At 36.2% G+C, this 16,840-nt stretch overlaps 1 protein-coding gene across 3 annotated transcripts in view; it reads left to right on the forward strand.

Moving 5' to 3' along the window:
- Window positions 1-16,840, forward strand: part of kalrna (kalirin RhoGEF kinase a) — a 150,294-nt gene that overhangs the window by 30,647 nt on the left and 102,807 nt on the right. For all 3 annotated transcript variants that reach the window (XM_051959461.1, XM_051959462.1, XM_051959460.1), the window contains exons 2-9: window positions 4,829-4,903; window positions 8,058-8,172; window positions 9,322-9,514; window positions 9,687-9,860; window positions 9,947-10,030; window positions 10,929-11,060; window positions 11,941-12,063; window positions 15,586-15,708. In XM_051959461.1, coding sequence (XP_051815421.1) covers window positions 4,829-4,903; window positions 8,058-8,172; window positions 9,322-9,514; window positions 9,687-9,860; window positions 9,947-10,030; window positions 10,929-11,060; window positions 11,941-12,063; window positions 15,586-15,708 — 1,019 coding nt within the window. The remainder of the gene's footprint in view (window positions 1-4,828; window positions 4,904-8,057; window positions 8,173-9,321; window positions 9,515-9,686; window positions 9,861-9,946; window positions 10,031-10,928; window positions 11,061-11,940; window positions 12,064-15,585; window positions 15,709-16,840) is intronic.

Raw genomic sequence — 16,840 nt, forward strand, 5'->3', positions numbered from 1 at the left:
CTGACAGCTAATTTAATACTTTATTCAGCGCTGGGAAATCTATTTGGACGCTGATGTGGCCGCGCTGTTGTTTAACATTATGCTAATGAAATGTGAGCAAGATGCCAGCAGACTGATGAAAGAATATTCTGCTTGTTTCCCTCATCAGCCCACACAGGTGACGTTTCTGTCCTTTAATCCTCCTGTTCGTGTCACGTCCATCAGGATTTACGTTTATTTTATTTATTCTGGTGCCAGGAGGCAGAAAAATGCCTCATAAATTACTGACTACTATTAAATCTGCGCCTTGTTTTTGATCCGTATCCTTCGCTGACGCTCCTGCAACACTTCCTGTTGCACAATAAAACCACACTGCAGATTTTGCTCCAGAACATTAGAAAGCATACTGAGGAATTGATGAGTTCATATCAACAGCAGCTGCATGCATCAGCAGTTTTTCTAACGGCAGAACAGTTCTCCTGCTGTTTAAACCGCTGTTCTGCACAGCTGTAGAGCCCAAACACAAGCTGAATAAATAGGATTTTATTGTGCAATTAGGAAACTAGCAGTTAAAAGTGACCTGTTGTAAGTGTTTTATGAAATCTGTATTTTTCATCAGCAACCAGGGCTTCTTCTTCTGCCTTTCATACTGATTCAGTATGTCTTCTTTCTATTTTTTTTCTATAAAAAAGATGCTTCTATGAGAGTCTAAACAAGATAATGTTCGATTCTACATTTGCCTAAATAAGTGAATGCTAGTTTTAATAAGGTAATGTAATAAGCTAAAATTAGTCCAAGCAACATAAAATTTGTTTCTGTGCCAGTCTAAACAATATAATGTTCAATGCTGTGTTAGCTTAAATGAGTGAATGTTAGTTTTTGCAAGGTAATGTTAGCCACAATGTTAGCCTGAACAGGTGAATATTAGTTTTAACAAGGTAACGATATTTAGGCCACTTTGTTCGCCCAAATATGGTGACGTAAGTCTAAACAAGCTCGTGTTTGCCACTTTGTTAGCCTAATTGATAGTGCTAGTCCAAACAACATATTGTTTGCTTCTATTTGAGTCCAAACAAGATAATATGAAATGCTATGTGAGCCTAAGCAGGTAAATGTTTGCCTAAATGAATGTTATTTGCTATATTACCCTAAACAAGACAATGTTAGCTGCTATGTCAGCCTGGACAGGTAAACATTAATTTTAACAAGGTATTGTTAGCCTCTTTGTTAGCCCAACTATATTAACATATTCGTAACACGATAATGTTTGCCACTTCATTAGCCTAAGCAAACATATTGTAGCTGCTACGTTAGCCACATGCTACCGCTATATTAGCAAATGAATATTAGCCTAAACACGATACTTTAACGTTAATAAAGTAACATTAGTTAGCGTCTATGAAAGTCTAAACAAGATATTGTAAATGTAATGTTAGCCATTTTGTTAGCTTAAATACAGTAATGTAAGCCTAAACAAGATCATGTTTGCCATTTAATTAGCCTAAGCAAGAGTATTGTAGCTGCTACATTAGCCACAAGTCTCCGCTAAGTTAGCAAATTAATATTATTCTATTGATATTATTCTAAACATTGGTAACCACTCTGTTAGTTTTAATAAGCTAAAGTTAGTCCAAGCAGCATAAAAGTAGCTTCTATGTGAGTCTAAACGAAATAATGTTTGCTGCTAAGTTAAACTTAACAGGTGAATGTTAGTTGAAACAAGTTAATGATAGCCTCTTTGTTCTATGTTAACCTAATTATGATACCATTATCTGCCGTGTCAACTTCAACATGCTAATGTTAGCCTTTGTGAGCTTTGTGTGTGGAGCGTTGCTACAACAGATGTCCTAAACATCTCTTTTATCAGGACGCTAACATTAGCATCAGTGTTTTGAGTTAGCTAGCAGCGACACCTGCAGTCAGAGGGTGTAAATATTTAGCAGCAGCTGATCTCTGTTCAGAAATACTTTGTGTGAGCAGCTGTTTTTAATTTGGTGTAAAACTTCTCTTGGTAAACCCACTTTAATTTAAACTCGTCACTCAGCTCATTAGCAGCTGCTTCTTCAGAGGTTTCTGTGGTTTTCAAACCTCTGAGTCAGCGACACTTTCCTGTCAAACGTTGGACGTGAATCAGTTTCCAGGAGAAAACTGAAGTGTGTTTGTTCAGAGAGGAAGCCGTTGTGTAGAAACGTCAGAAGTTGTTTCCTCTTGAGGACAGACGACTTTTTACTGCTTCATCCTCCATCTGCACTAAAACCTGCTTCAGTTCCTGCAGGATGAACTCGTTCCTGTGCTAATATTTTACATTTTGTTATATAGAAATACAAATACAGACATAGATTTGTCTACGTAACGGTGGAAAATTATGAAAATGTTCCTCAAACTCAATAAAATAGACTCCTGTGTTTAACATCCACTCACTTAATTTTACATTATTACATGTTTTTGCTCATTTACTCCGCGTAATTTCATTTATTGCCAGTTTTTTCTTGTTTTTTATTCATTTGTTAGTTGCACCTTTATTTATTTATTTTTAGCATTGTATTTATTTATTCTCTGCTACCAATTTTTATTTGTTCATTTTTATTTATGTATTTATTCATATTCATCTTCTGATATTGACTGGCGACCTACCTTCGCCCGAGTCAGCTGGGATAGACTCCAGCACCCCCCACGACCCTAGTGAGGATGAAGCGGTGTATAGAGGATGGATGGATGGATGGATGGATGGATTTTCTGATGTTTAACTTTATTTTATTCATTTAGATATTTATCTATTTATGTTTTTATATTTTCATTATTTAAATTCTGTTTAATATATTTTGTTGTTTTTATTTATTTATCAATTAGTCTGTTTTGTAATTTTTCATGTATTTATTTTTATTTATTTTTAGTTTAATTTTACTTCTTAATTCATGTATTTTTTTTGTTGTAATGAATTTATTTTTTAAACTAATAGCATTTATTTCTATTTGTTTTATATTTTGCCATATTTATATCCCAATTTAGACCCTCCAGAAAAACGCGGGCTAAAATCCTTGATTATGCGAATAATCAGCCCGGTCTCTGGCTGAAATATTCGTAGGTAAATGGGATCTTTGAGCAATCGCCATTCTTGTTTTTCGTCTCTGAGCGCCGCACTCCGCATCAGCTCGTTCTTCCAGTGTGTGTGTGAATGCACGAACTGATGACGTCAGGCCGAGCGTCACATAAAAACTCACAACTCCATTTATATTGATTATAGTTTTCTCATTTTATGCGGAAATTGTGAAATCAAGCAGGACCCGCATATTTCTCTTTTTTTCGTGGAAATGTGAGATTCTTGCGGGAATTGTGCGCTGTTTTGCTGGGATTATGCGGCCTTTTGGGAAATAATTGACCCCCGCACAATCAGCGGCATTTTGGTGATTAATGCGGGAATTCATGCGATCGCATAATCGCGTTTTTCTAGCAAGTCATTCAATTATATAATTTACTTTATCTATTTGTTTTTATTTTATTACAATCTCATGATTGTTCAAATTTCTCTGCATTTAATTTTTTAGAATTTTACTTGTTATTTCATGTATTTTAATTTTTATTTTAGTGGATTTATATTTTAATTTTTATTATTTATTTTCTGAGTGTGTTTCTATATTTTATTATATTTATATTTCAGTTAATTTATTTAATTATTTTCTTTTTATTTATCTATTTGTTTTTATTTATTTTTATTTTATTTTGTTGCAATTTAAGGATTATTCATATTAATATAGTAGATTAACATGATTAATGTAGCACTTAGCAGCCAGAGAGCAATTTTTTTATTCTTTTTGAATATTTGTTTATTTATTTTTAATTTAATTTAATGCATTAGTTCATGTCATTTTTTGAACTTTTTTTTAAAACTATTTTTATTATATTTTTAAAAATGTTTTTTCTTTAAATGAATGACCACAGAACCATGCCAAATATAATATATATATATATGGGACAAATGGGATGTCAAATGCCCAAAAGTGTGCAAAACAAAACACAAAATGTCCAAAAGTGAGACCTAAAATGCCCAGAACGAGACAATTTGAGGCTTAAAATGACAACAAAAGGAGGTAAAAATGCACAAAATAAGACAAAATGATGAAAATGAGACATGAAATAGTCCCACAGGCATGCAAAAGTAAGACCTAAATTCCCAGAGAGAGACAATATGAGACAAAAAAATGCTAACAAAAATATCCAAAAGCCTAAAATGACCAAACCAATTGGCCAAATATATACATTTTAATAAATGACCACAGAAAGATGCTAAATGCCTAAAATAGGATAAAAAATGAGACATAAAATCTGCCCTAAGAGACACAAAATTACAAAAATGAGACAAAAAAGACCCTCGAGAGACTGAAATTATTCTGAAAAGATGCATGATGACCAAAATGAGAAGCAGTTTTAGTTTAAAAGGAGTTTTTATTTCATCTAGCCTCATGTTTCTATTATAGACCAGAGCAGACATTAGTGGCCTCCTGCAGAACACTGGTGTTGGTTTTAGATCCGTTCGTCTCCGGTGTCTCTCGGCCGACTCTCTCTCTGAGATTCTGCTGACTCGGTGTTGTCGCTGTGTGATCAGTGTGCGCTCGGACACACACCTCTCAGCAGGAAGTGGACGCTCGGACTTGTTTTCTGCTGAGAGGAGGAGGCCGAGCGAGAGGTTTCGTAACGTGACAGACGGACGAGCAGATGAAGTGAGAAACACGAAGATTTCAGAGGAATTCGTTTCCTCTGCAGGTGTGAAACGCTGCGATGGACCGGACCGAGCTTCAGGAATGTTGATCTGATAATGAGATTAAAGCTGAAACTTTCTCTCTCTCTGCAGGATCCTTCAGGACCGAAGGCATCAAGGCGTCTGATGTTCTTCCTGTGCTGAAGGAGAAAGTCGCCTTCGTGTCGGGTGAGTTTCCAGACGTCCACAGTGCAGAATAAATACACAAAATGAACAAAATCAGACATACAAAGTCCCAAATTAGAGATAAAATGACAACAAAAGACAAAAAAAGACCACAAAAAGATGCAAAATGCCCAGAGGGAAACATAAAATGACATCAGATAACCCAAAAGACACGCAAAATACACAAGAATGAAACATAAAACACCCTAAATTATATGAAAAATGACTGAGGAGATGCAAAATTACCAAAGCAAGAGACGAAAGAGGACAAATTTAGATGGAAAGATGACCAAAACGTCCAACATGAGACACAAAATTACCACAAAAAGATGCAATACCCACAATTATACACAAAATGCCCAAAATGAGAGGCAAAATGTCCAAAATTGGATGAAAAAATGAGAACAGAGACAATAAGAGCAATTTGAGATTTCTGACCTCCGCCAAGGGAAGATGATACGAAGTTGGAAAATCTAAATCCGGATCCAGAATTCAGATCCTTAACCGGATCAACACAAAATTTGAATGGAGTCTTCTCTGGGCCAAGATCCACCTCTGATGAAAATTTCATGAAGATCCGACAAGTAGTTTCCGAGAAATCCTGTCCACAGACACGCACACAGACAGACAAATAAACGGACCCGATCGCATAACGTCCTTGGCGGAGGTAAAAATAACCCCAAAGACATGCAAAATGGACAAAGTAAGACCCAGAATGAGACAAATCAAGACAGAAAATGACAACAGAGGGATGCAAAATGACCAAACTAAATGAAAATAACCACAGGTATCAAAACAAACCAACACGAGACACAAAATGACCACAGAGAGACAAAACACCACACCAAGATGCCAAACGGAGCAAAACCATACGTTCATGAGTTGTTTATTCATAAATATTAGAGTCTAAACTCTGGAGGAGGTTCTTGACCGACAGAACTCTTTTCACACGAGACTAGAACTTGGCAACAAACGAGAGAATCTATTTCTGTGTAAACAACAGGAAACACTGATATGAAGAAATGACACTGGGTCAGAAAAAACATCACATTTAGAAGAATAAGAGTAATAAATCCAATAATAACTTGAACTTTGACTGTTTTAGTTCAGTGTTGGTGAGGAGGAGGAAGGTTTATAACACGTTCTCTAAACGTTTTCCAGATATCATGTTAGTTTATCCTGAATTACCATCAAACTGATGATTAAAATACATTGATTTAAATGAAAAAATACATTATGAAACACAAAATGACCAAAATGAGAGACAAAAAGACCACAAAGAGACACTAAATGACTACGAACAGATGCGAAACGTCTAAAATGAGACACAAAATGACCAAAATATCACACAAATTAACCAATTTTATATAAACAAGGTACCAAGGAGATGACAAATGCCCAAATCAAGACACAAAATGCCCAAAACGAGATGAAAAATGACCAAAGAGATGCTAAAAGGCCAAAGATGAGACACAAAATGACCAAGATTATAAGAGAAAATACCCCAAAGACATGGAAAAATACCCCAAATGATATATGAAATGAACAATATTCGAAGACAAATGACCAAAGAGATAACAAGTGGCCAAAATCAAGGCACTAAATATACAAAATTAGATGGAAAAAATGAACAAAACAACCCAGTTGAGACACAAAATGTCTATAATTAGACACAAAATGCACAAAATTCTCAGATAAATGACCAAGGAGATGCAAAATGCACAAAATCAAGACACTAAATATCCAAAATGAGACACAAAATGACCAAAAAACCATGCAAAACAACTAAAATGAGACAAAAAATGACCACAAAGAGACTCAAAATGGCCAAAAATGACACACACAATGTCTAAAATTTAAAGTTTCCATCAAACTGATGATTAAAACTCATTGATTTAATGTGATTGTTGTTCGTTCTGTTAACTTTTTAAATTTTAATAGAAAAAAAAATCCTTGAAATGAACCTTGCTCTCAGTTAAAGTTTTCTCCCTGAAGCTTGAATTCATCTGAGCTGTAACAGGCTGTAGTTATCTCTAGGACGTTTTAATAATGTTGTTAGCTTCTCACACCTCTCAAATATCAACGTTCTCACTGATACAAACTGAATCCTGGAGACACGACGTCTGAAAAGTTTATCAGCAGGACCTAGAAGCTTCACACCAGGAAATGGAAGTTCAGGAATATTTTCTATGTGAACAAACACAGTTTAACCTCACCGGACCTCAGGAGGACGTTCAAGTCTTTCTGCTTCACTGAGCTGCTCATCAGGACAAAACTCTGAGCTAATCCTGAAACTGAACTCAATAAATTACTTTAAAACCTGATCAGAAAGAAAAGACCTGAAGGAATCTGAACACCCCAGTCTAGACGAGCACAAAACAGCTAAAACGAGACACAAAATGTCCTAAATTACGTGAATAATTATTATTACAAAACACAAAATGACCAAAATCAAAGAAATATGGACATGGACATGTAAAACATCGACACAATGTCCAAAATTAGGCACAAAATTACCACAATTAGATGAGAACTGACCAAAACAATCCAAATGAGACTCAAAATGTCCAAAATGAGACACAAAATGACCACAATTTTGATGAAAAATTACCAAAACAACTAAAGCAAGGCACAAAATGAGCACAAAGTAATGCTAGAAGCCCAGAACGAGACATAAAATGCCCAAAATAAGCAAAGTTAGACAAAACAATTACCCAAAAGACATGCAAAATACCCAAAAATGAGACACAAGATGCTCAACATTATGGGATAAATGACCAAGGAGATGCCAAATGCCCAAAATCAAGACACAAAATGTCCACAACACAAAAGAAGACCAAAATTAGAGGAAATATGATGAAAACAACCAAATTTGAATGAAAATGAGTGTAAAGCCACACCAAACACCCAGACTGAGACATAAAATTACCAAAATGAGCAGCGTAGGGCACAAAATATCCCAAAAGACATGCAAAATATCCAAAAAATAACACAAAATGTCTACAATTACATGGAAAAATTACTAAGGAGTTGCAAAATTACCAAAATGAGACTCTAAATGACCAAAATCAGGTGAAAAATGACCACGGAGATGCAAAACAAACAAAATGAAATAAACTCATTATTGGTTGTCTTTGTATTTCCTGTTTCCTGTCAGGTGGTCGAGACAAGAGAGGAGGACCGATCCTGACGTTTCCTGCCAGGAGTAACCACGACCGAATAAAACAGGAAGACCTGAGGAGGCTGGTCACCTACCTGTCCACGGTGCCCAGGTAACCTCACCTGTACACATTATCTAGTGTCTAGAGTTTTTACTGGTTAAAGTCAGGCACTTCCTGTTCAGATCAGAGTCTTCACTGGTTAGAATCAGTCACTTCCTGTTCAGATCTGAGTCTTTACTGGTATTGATCAGTCACTTCCTGTTCAGATCTGAGTCTTTACTGGTTAGAATCAGTCACTTCCTGTTCAGATCAGAGTATTTCCTGGTGTTTCCTGGTGAATCTGGATCTTGAGAGTCTTCTTAGAGCCTCAGTGTTTCTGAAGTCTGTGGATCAGACGCTGCTTTGTTCTCAGCATCGGTCTGAAAGCTGCAGTGTTTCAGTAAACAGCAGCTGAACGGAGTCCTCGAACGCAACATGGAGACAGAGGAGCATCAAGTCACAATAAAATCTGAGTCTGTTTGAACGACAGTATCTGAGGAAGTGTTAAAGATAAACACCTGAAATTTCCACTGTTGTTTCTCATCATGTCACTGATTCAGAGTCTGAAATATTGAACAAATAGATCAAATAATCGCTGATTAAGAGTGACTTGAAAAATAAAAAAATACACTGAAACTATCATGAAAACTCAACAACAATAATTAGAAATCAGCTAATGCCATTCTAGACAAGTTTTCACTCATTTTATATGTATTATAAATCATTTTAGACATTTTTCTTGACATTTCTGAACAAATTTTAGGTCATCTTGGACCGTTATTGACTCATTCTTGACAAATTTGACTCATTTTGTATATATTATGAATCATTTTTGACATTCTCTTGTTGTGTTAGACCAATTGCAAGCTGTATTTGACACTTTTAAGAAATCCTCAAGTTTTGACACATTTTTGATGTATTTAACATATTTTTAGATGGGATTGTAAAAATTGTTAGACATTGTTGAGCAAATGTGGATGATTTTGAATCATTTTTGACAAATTTTTGGTCATTCTTGATGAATTTGGACTCATTTTGTAAGTGTTATGACTCATTCTAGACATTTTAGACCAATCACAAGCTGTGTTGAACAATTATCTGTCATAATGAGCGTTGTGGTTCTGATTGTGGTTGTGTTCCACTAACATGGTTGTGGTTCTAGTCTGCTAACTTGTTCTGGCTCTGGTTGTGTTCCACTAACTGTTTGTGTTTGCGTTGCAGCGAGGATGTGTGTAAACGAGGCTTCACCGTCATCATCGACATGCGAGGCTCTAAGTGGGATCTGATCAAACCTCTGCTGAAGACGCTCCAGGAGTTCTTCCCGGCCGACATCTGCGTCGCTCTCATCATCAAACCCGACAACTTCTGGCAGAAACAGAAAACCAACTTCGGCAGCGCAAAGTTCTCCTTCGAGGTCGGTGGACTTTAGAGTGACAAGACCTTTGAACTCCTGGTTTAACCCACCTGGCTAACTCCTGGTTGTTTTAGACATGTTTACAGTCTTTTTGGACCATTTTTAATCACAATAACTGCTTCATCTCCGCGTTAAACTTTTAAAAATGCGTCTTCTGTGTGTGTTTGCTCAGACCAGCATGGTGTCGGTGGAGGGTTTGTCCAAACTGGTGGATCCGTCTCAGCTGACAGACGACTTTGAAGGTTCTCTGGACTACAACCATGAGGAGTGGATGGACCTGAGGGTTTCTCTAGAGGAGTTCATGTCCAACGCCGTCCACCTGCTGTCCAGACTGGAGGACCTGCAGGTTCTACAAGCTCTAAAACTGAAACTCTAAACCAGTAAAAAGCTGAAGCTCTGACAGGTTCTCTGTGGTTTCTGTATTTTTTACAGGAGCTTCTGTCCAAGAAGGACTTTCCTGCAGACGTTGAAGGATCCCGACGGCTCATCGAGGAACACACCCAGCTCAAGAAGAAGGTGAAAGAAACACAAAGAACTATTTAATAAGTCCTAAAAATACATACAATAGTCCAAAATGTATAAACCAATACAGAAACAGCTCAATAAAACAACTCATTATGTCCATTTCTGTCATTTTGAACAAATTTTAAGTCATTTTTAGACATTTTTCGAGTAATTTTGGATGAATTTTAAGTCCTTTTCGACAGCAATTTGGATATTTTTTCTGGTCTGAGCAAATTTTAAGTAATTTTGAAAATTTTATTGTCATTATAGGCACATTTTAAGTCACTTCGGGCATTCTTTCTGTCATATTTTAAGACATTTTTGTCATTTTTCTTGTCATTCTGAAAAATTTAGGTCAATTTAGACACCTTGTGAGTCATTCTGAATAGATTGTTTTAATTATTTTACGTCATTTTCAATATTGCTGTCATTTTACATGAATTTTAATTCATGTTTGACAGCTTTTGTGAAATTTTGGATTGGCTGTTATGTAACTTTGGACATTACTGCCAGTCAAAATGTAAATGTTTTTGGAAATTGTTGAGTAAAATTTTAATCTCATTTTAAACAAACTTTAAGCCATTTTGCTCATTTTCCTGTTATTTAGACAAATGTAATTCATTTCAGACATTTTGTGAGTCATTCTGGACAAGTTTTAGGCAAATTTATACATATTTTAATTCATTTTAGACATTTTCTTGTGATCTTAAACACACTTTAAATCATTTTATTTCCATGTTAGGCATATTTAAAGTTGTTTTGGACAATTTTAAGTCATCTTCAATAGGAGTCATTTGGACATGTTTAAATTGTTTTGGACCGGTTTTAGCTGAATAAAAAGCTGAATAAGCTGCTGTTCAGACTGTTTAATGCAGCTTCAAATGACTAACTGTTTTCCTTCCTGCTGCAGGTTCTGAAGGCTCCGGTGGAGGAGTTGGACCGGGAAGGCCAGAGGCTGCTGCAGTGCATCCGGTCCAGCGACGGCTTTTCAGGGAGGAACTGCATCTCAGGTTCTGCAGACTTCCAGAGTCTGGTGCCCAAGGTGATTCTCACATTTTTACTGGTTATCAGGATCAATGTGACAGTTTCAGACTTTATTCAGCTTCATTAGAACCTGAGAGTCTCTGCAGCTCGTTAGCGTCCCTCATTAGAGCTGCTTGCTAGCTCGTTAGCTCGTTAGCTCCTCGGGGAAAGCAGGGACAGAACACATGAGGACACAGTGTACATGAGCTTTACAAGCAGAATGCAGTGATTTTAAAGCTTTGCATGAGTCCAACGTGAATCTTTCATATTTATGTCTGTTTCTGAGGATTTTTTACATTAAAATAAACTGTGAGAAATAAAAATATGGAGCCCAGATTGTGCACATTTGCAGCTTTTTTGGATCTGCTAGAATATGCTCTGTCGTATAATTTCCTTTACTGTGGACTTTGTAAGTTTGTTACATGCACAAAAAAGTAGCTATAAAACTAAACAAATGTCCATGATGACTTACAGTTTGTCCAAGATGATCTAAAATGTCAACAAAATAACCTACGACTTTGTTAAAATGACTCAGAACCTGTTTAGAATGGTCTAAAAAGATTCAAATTTGCACCAGATGACTTTGAATTTGTCCAAAATTACTCAAAATGTGTCTAAAAGTATGTAAAAATTGTCCAGAATGCCTCAAAAATGGTCTAAACTGACTCCGAACATCTCTAGAGTGATTTAAGATTTGTCGAAAATGACTTCAAATGTGACTGAAACTCAAATCTACAGACTGTTTATCTGCTCAGAAAGCAGCTTTATTACAGCACTGAAGGAAAAATGGAACTGAATCTGTTTAAAAGACAAACTGTGTATTTCAGGTGGCAGCTCAGACGTCGGTCAGTTTAAAACCCACAGCAGAAGTTGTGTCTTATTCACTCCTTCTCCTCCAGGTGGCCAGTCTCCTGGATAAGCTTCACTCCACCAGGCAGCATCTGCACCAGATGTGGCACGTCAGGAAGCTGAAGCTGGACCAGTGTTTCCAGCTGCGACTGTTCGAGCAGGACGCCGAGAAGGTGAGTCGCACCTGAGCAGAGCGAAGTGGTGGTTAATGTAGGATAGAACGTCCACGATCACTGAAAGAAATACTTCAAATCTGCTTGAAGCTTGAAGTGACCAAATAAACGTCCAGTATGACTCAAAAGGTGCTCAAAAGGATTTAAAATATCTAAAATGACTAAAAGTATCCAAATTGGTTCAAGATTTGTCCAAAAATAGGAAAACCCTAAAAAATTGCTTCATTGTATATATATTAAATATTAATTTAACTTAAAACGTGTCAAAATGACCAACAAAAATCCAAAAATGTTAAACATGATTTAAAATTTGTTCTGAATTACTCAAAAAAGATTACAAAGCACAAAAAAATTGCCAAAAATTATTACACGTGCCCAAACTGACTCAAGATTTGTCCAAATAAAACCAAAGGATGTACTTAAAAAGTTTCCTAAACAATGTAAAACGTAAAAAATATCTTAAAACTTCTCCAAAATGGCTCCAAACTTGTTTAGTGACTGAATATCTGTCTAAAATGTCTGAAAACTGTACAATATGACTTAAAATGGGTTGAAAATGAGTCTAAATGTGTCCAAAAGTACTTAAAATGGATCTTAAACGGCATAAAATATGTCAAAATCTTATAATTTGTCCAAAATGGTTCAAAACCTTTTCAATGACTGAATATTTGTCGAAGATGTCTTAACAAAGTACAAAATGACTCCAAAATTTTCCAAAATTACTTAAAATGGGTCTAAAATAACATAAAATATGCAAAAAATGATCTTAAAACTTGTCCGAAATGGCTCCAAACCTATTTAGTGACTGAATCTGTCTAAAATGTCTGAAAAATGTAAAATACGACTAGAAATTTGTCCAGAATTACTTAAAATGGGTTGAAAATGAGTCTAAATTTGTCCAAAAATACTTAGATGGGTCTAAAACAACATAAAACATGTAAAGAATTGATATCAAAACTTCTCCAAAATGGCTCCATACCTGTTCAATGACTTGAAATTTGTCCAAAATGATTTAAAAATGGATCCAGAATGTCTCTAAACCAGTCCAAAATGACCAAATAAATATCCAGAATGACTTAATATTAATTCAAAATGACTTGAACTTGGTCAGAAAACAAGCTTTAAAGGGATAATAGGAATAAAATAAAGTTGTAAAAATCTAAATTTCAAGTTAAAAGTTGGACAAACTCAACACTTGACAGCAAATGAGGCTTTTATTGTGAAGGAGCCTTGGTGGAAACTGTCTTTAATCCTGAATAAAACCTTTATTTTTAGATCAGATGATTCTTTACGTTCTCGTCCTGGTTCCTGAACTCCTCCAGGACAGTTTTTATTTCATTGTCTGACTTTAAGGTCATTCGTCGCCGTTTCCTGGAATCGTTGCTTCACTCGCTGATTAGCTGCGGTCGTGAGCGAATGTTTGGATTCCGTTCATCATTAACATACCAGCGTGTTTACAACAACAACATCACTATTCCTGCTTCATTCCAGACGGCTTTATATGGAAACAGCAGCTTGTGTCATGTGCAGACTCAAAGTTGAACCCTTTCAGCTCTGCTTTAAAGGCTTTAAAGGTTCACTGAAGACGTTTACTGTTGTTCTGCTGCTTTACTGCCAGATTTAGTAGAGCTGCACATTTCTTTATCCCAAAACATCTTGAAATGACTCCAAAGAAAGACAAGAAATGTCAGAAGTAACTTAAGATTTTGTTCATAATGAATTTAAACGTGTCCACTCAGAAATGACTCAAAATGACCTAAAACTACTTAAAAATGCCCAGAATACTTCAAATTGGTCCAAAATGACTCAAGAAGTGTCCATTACAACACAAAAATGTTCCAAAATAACCAAAAAATGCTTGAAATAATAAATTTTAAAAAAAAATTAGTTAAATCTGTCTAAAATTGCCCGAAAAGTAGCTTAAAATTGATCCTAGATAACTTTAAAATTGTTCACAATGACTCAAAACCTGTTTAAAATTTCATAAGAGTTGTCCAAAATTACTGTCCAACGCCTGAAATTACCTCAAAATGCCCAGAATAGTTAAAATTGGTCCAAGATGACTCACAAATTGTCCTGAATTAGATAAAGGATGCTCAAAATCACTCAAAAATGGTTTAAGACGACAACAAATGTCCAAAATACCTGAGTTCATAATGACTAAAAACTTAAGTACAACTCAAATCACCCAAAATGACCAAAAAATGCTTGAAACAATTAAAAATATTTCCAAAATGACTTGAAATGTGTCCAAAATTATTTTTAAAATATCTAAAGTAGCTTAAAACTGATGGTAAATGACTTTTAAATGGTTCAGAATGACTCAAAAATCATCTAAAATGACAACAAATGCCCAAAATAACTTCAGATTCTGTAGCAAATGAGTCAGAACTTGTCCAGAATGATTAAAAATTCTCTCAGAATGACTTGAAACGTGTCCAGAATGATAGAAGAAGTCCCAGATAAGGCGTCTGAAGGTGAAACCAGCAGATATACTGGAGGATCTGAACCTGTTTGTCAGATCTGCTGGTGTTTTCTGGTCTTCGTTGTTGTTGTTGGTTCAGACTCTCGGTCAAAAATCTTCAGTAAATATTTACTGGGAACCAAACAGACAGAAAACAACAGTTCTGTCCACATCGGTGTCGTTCTGAGGCTCTGTGGGGAAGAAAAGCTCCAAACTCTGGAAAAAAAACCTGCTGCCGTCACCATGGCAACCACACGGCGACCGCTAACCGACCTCGACCCGAAAACATCGATTCAAACGAGCGCGAAGGTTGACGGAATGGTTTGACCACGTTTTACTCAGCAGCTTTTCAAAATAAATCATTGATTCACATGTTTTGGCTTCAAACAAGCTTAACGTTAGCAGAGTTCAGGTCAATTAAAGGATTCTTCTTGGGTTTTTTCACTTTATTCAACCATGAAGGTTCATTCCAAGTAGTTTCAACCACAAAAAAACAAATTGAAAGTCAAGTTTCTTTAGTTTATTGTAAATGTTTTATACAAATAAAGACAAACAAAGTTTATTGTGACAGCTGGGACTCTGATATTGCAGATATTGGGGTAATTCCACCCCGATTCACCAAATTTAAAAAAAGAAGCCACACCTGAGGATCTTCAATTTGACTGGTTTTTATTTAAAGTGGTCTAAAACTCTGTAAAAAAAACCCATCCAAAGTAACTTAAGATTTTGTTCAAAATGACTCAAAAGTTGTCCAGTATGACTCAAGTTGTTCCAGAATGATTAATATATGGGCCAAAATGACATAAAATGTGGTCAAAATATATATTCGGATACCACCGTCACGAAGGAATATTCAGATGTTTGGATATTCGGGTCCAGCCCTACCAAAATTACTCAAATATGTTCCACATGACCTGTTTAAGATTCTGCAATAACCGGACTTCCTGCTTTACCTGCTTTTTCTCCTCTGTTCTCTGACTTCAGGTTGAACTTTCAAAATGTAAATCCTTAAATCTACAGTGTGAGATGTTCTTCATGCTGCTGTTTGATGTTTGCAGATGTTCGACTGGATCAGCCACAACAAGGAGGTTTTCCTTCAGAGCCACACTGAGATTGGTCGAGGATACCAACATGCTGTGGAGCTGCAGACGCAACACAACCACTTCGCCATGAACTCCATGGTACCAACAATGCTAAGTCTAACGCTGTACAGTCATGAACTGAAGCTTACGTCCACTAGTAAAGACCATGTTTATCTCTACAGTCTTGACTTTCTTATGAGTCCTAAAACTCTGAATTTTCTATTATGGAATCATTGAAACACAAAAACAATCTTGTATTTTGGTTCTTTGATAGATTTATTATTTATTTATTATTATTTATTGTGTTAATCTAATGTTCTTAGTTCCATGTCCTCTGAACTTCTCCTGAGTGATTCCAGTCGACTACAGCTGCTGACTGCTCTGATCCAGTTTAAATAGAACCATTAGAAACACTTTGGGGTTCAGATGGAACAAAAACTTATCAGAAATCTGTTTGGAGGAGGCAAGGTGAGGCCTTTAACCCCAAGAACACCAAACCTACCATCAAGCATGGAGGTGGCAGTATCATGCTCTGGGGCTTTCTAGAAGAGCTTCTGGACTGTTTTCAGACTGGATGTTGGACTGGTTCTGGACTTTCTTGGGACTGGTTTATGTTTGGTTTCAGTCTTGGTTCTCCTGGTTTTGGATGTGATTTAAAGTTGGTTTAGGATTTATTTTACTCTGGATCTGGTCCTGGATGACGTCTGGTTTAGGTCTTGGACTTTTTTTAGGAGTAGTTTAAGTTTGGTTTTGGTCTAAATTTTGTACTGGTTTTTCACTTCTTTAGGACCGATTTCAGACTGTATTCTGACTGGTTCTGAACATGTTTTTGGACTGATTTAGGTTTGATGTTGGTCCTGGTTTTTGCCTTTTTTACGACTGGTTTCAGACTGTCTTGGGCGGATCTTTTTTTAACCTCAGTGACACCAAACCTGGTGGTGGCAGTATCATGCTCTGTGGAACTGGAGCTTTCCACAAAATAAATGGAATAATGAAGAAGGAGGATTACCTTCACATTCTTCAGGAAAACCTAAAACCATCGGCAGAAGGTTGATCTTGGACACAGTTGGATGTTTCAACCAGACAATGAGTCCAAACACACATCAGACGTGGTAAAGAAATGGTTCAATCAGGATAGAATGAAGGTTCTAGATTTGTCTCCCCAAAGTCCTGACTTAAACCATCAAGAACCTGTGGATCATCAGAAATTCTAGGAGCCATTGGAGACCAA

The sequence above is a fragment of the Acanthochromis polyacanthus genome, chromosome 14 (genome assembly GCF_021347895.1).
Source record: "Acanthochromis polyacanthus isolate Apoly-LR-REF ecotype Palm Island chromosome 14, KAUST_Apoly_ChrSc, whole genome shotgun sequence".
Classification (NCBI taxonomy): domain Eukaryota; kingdom Metazoa; phylum Chordata; class Actinopteri; family Pomacentridae; genus Acanthochromis; species Acanthochromis polyacanthus.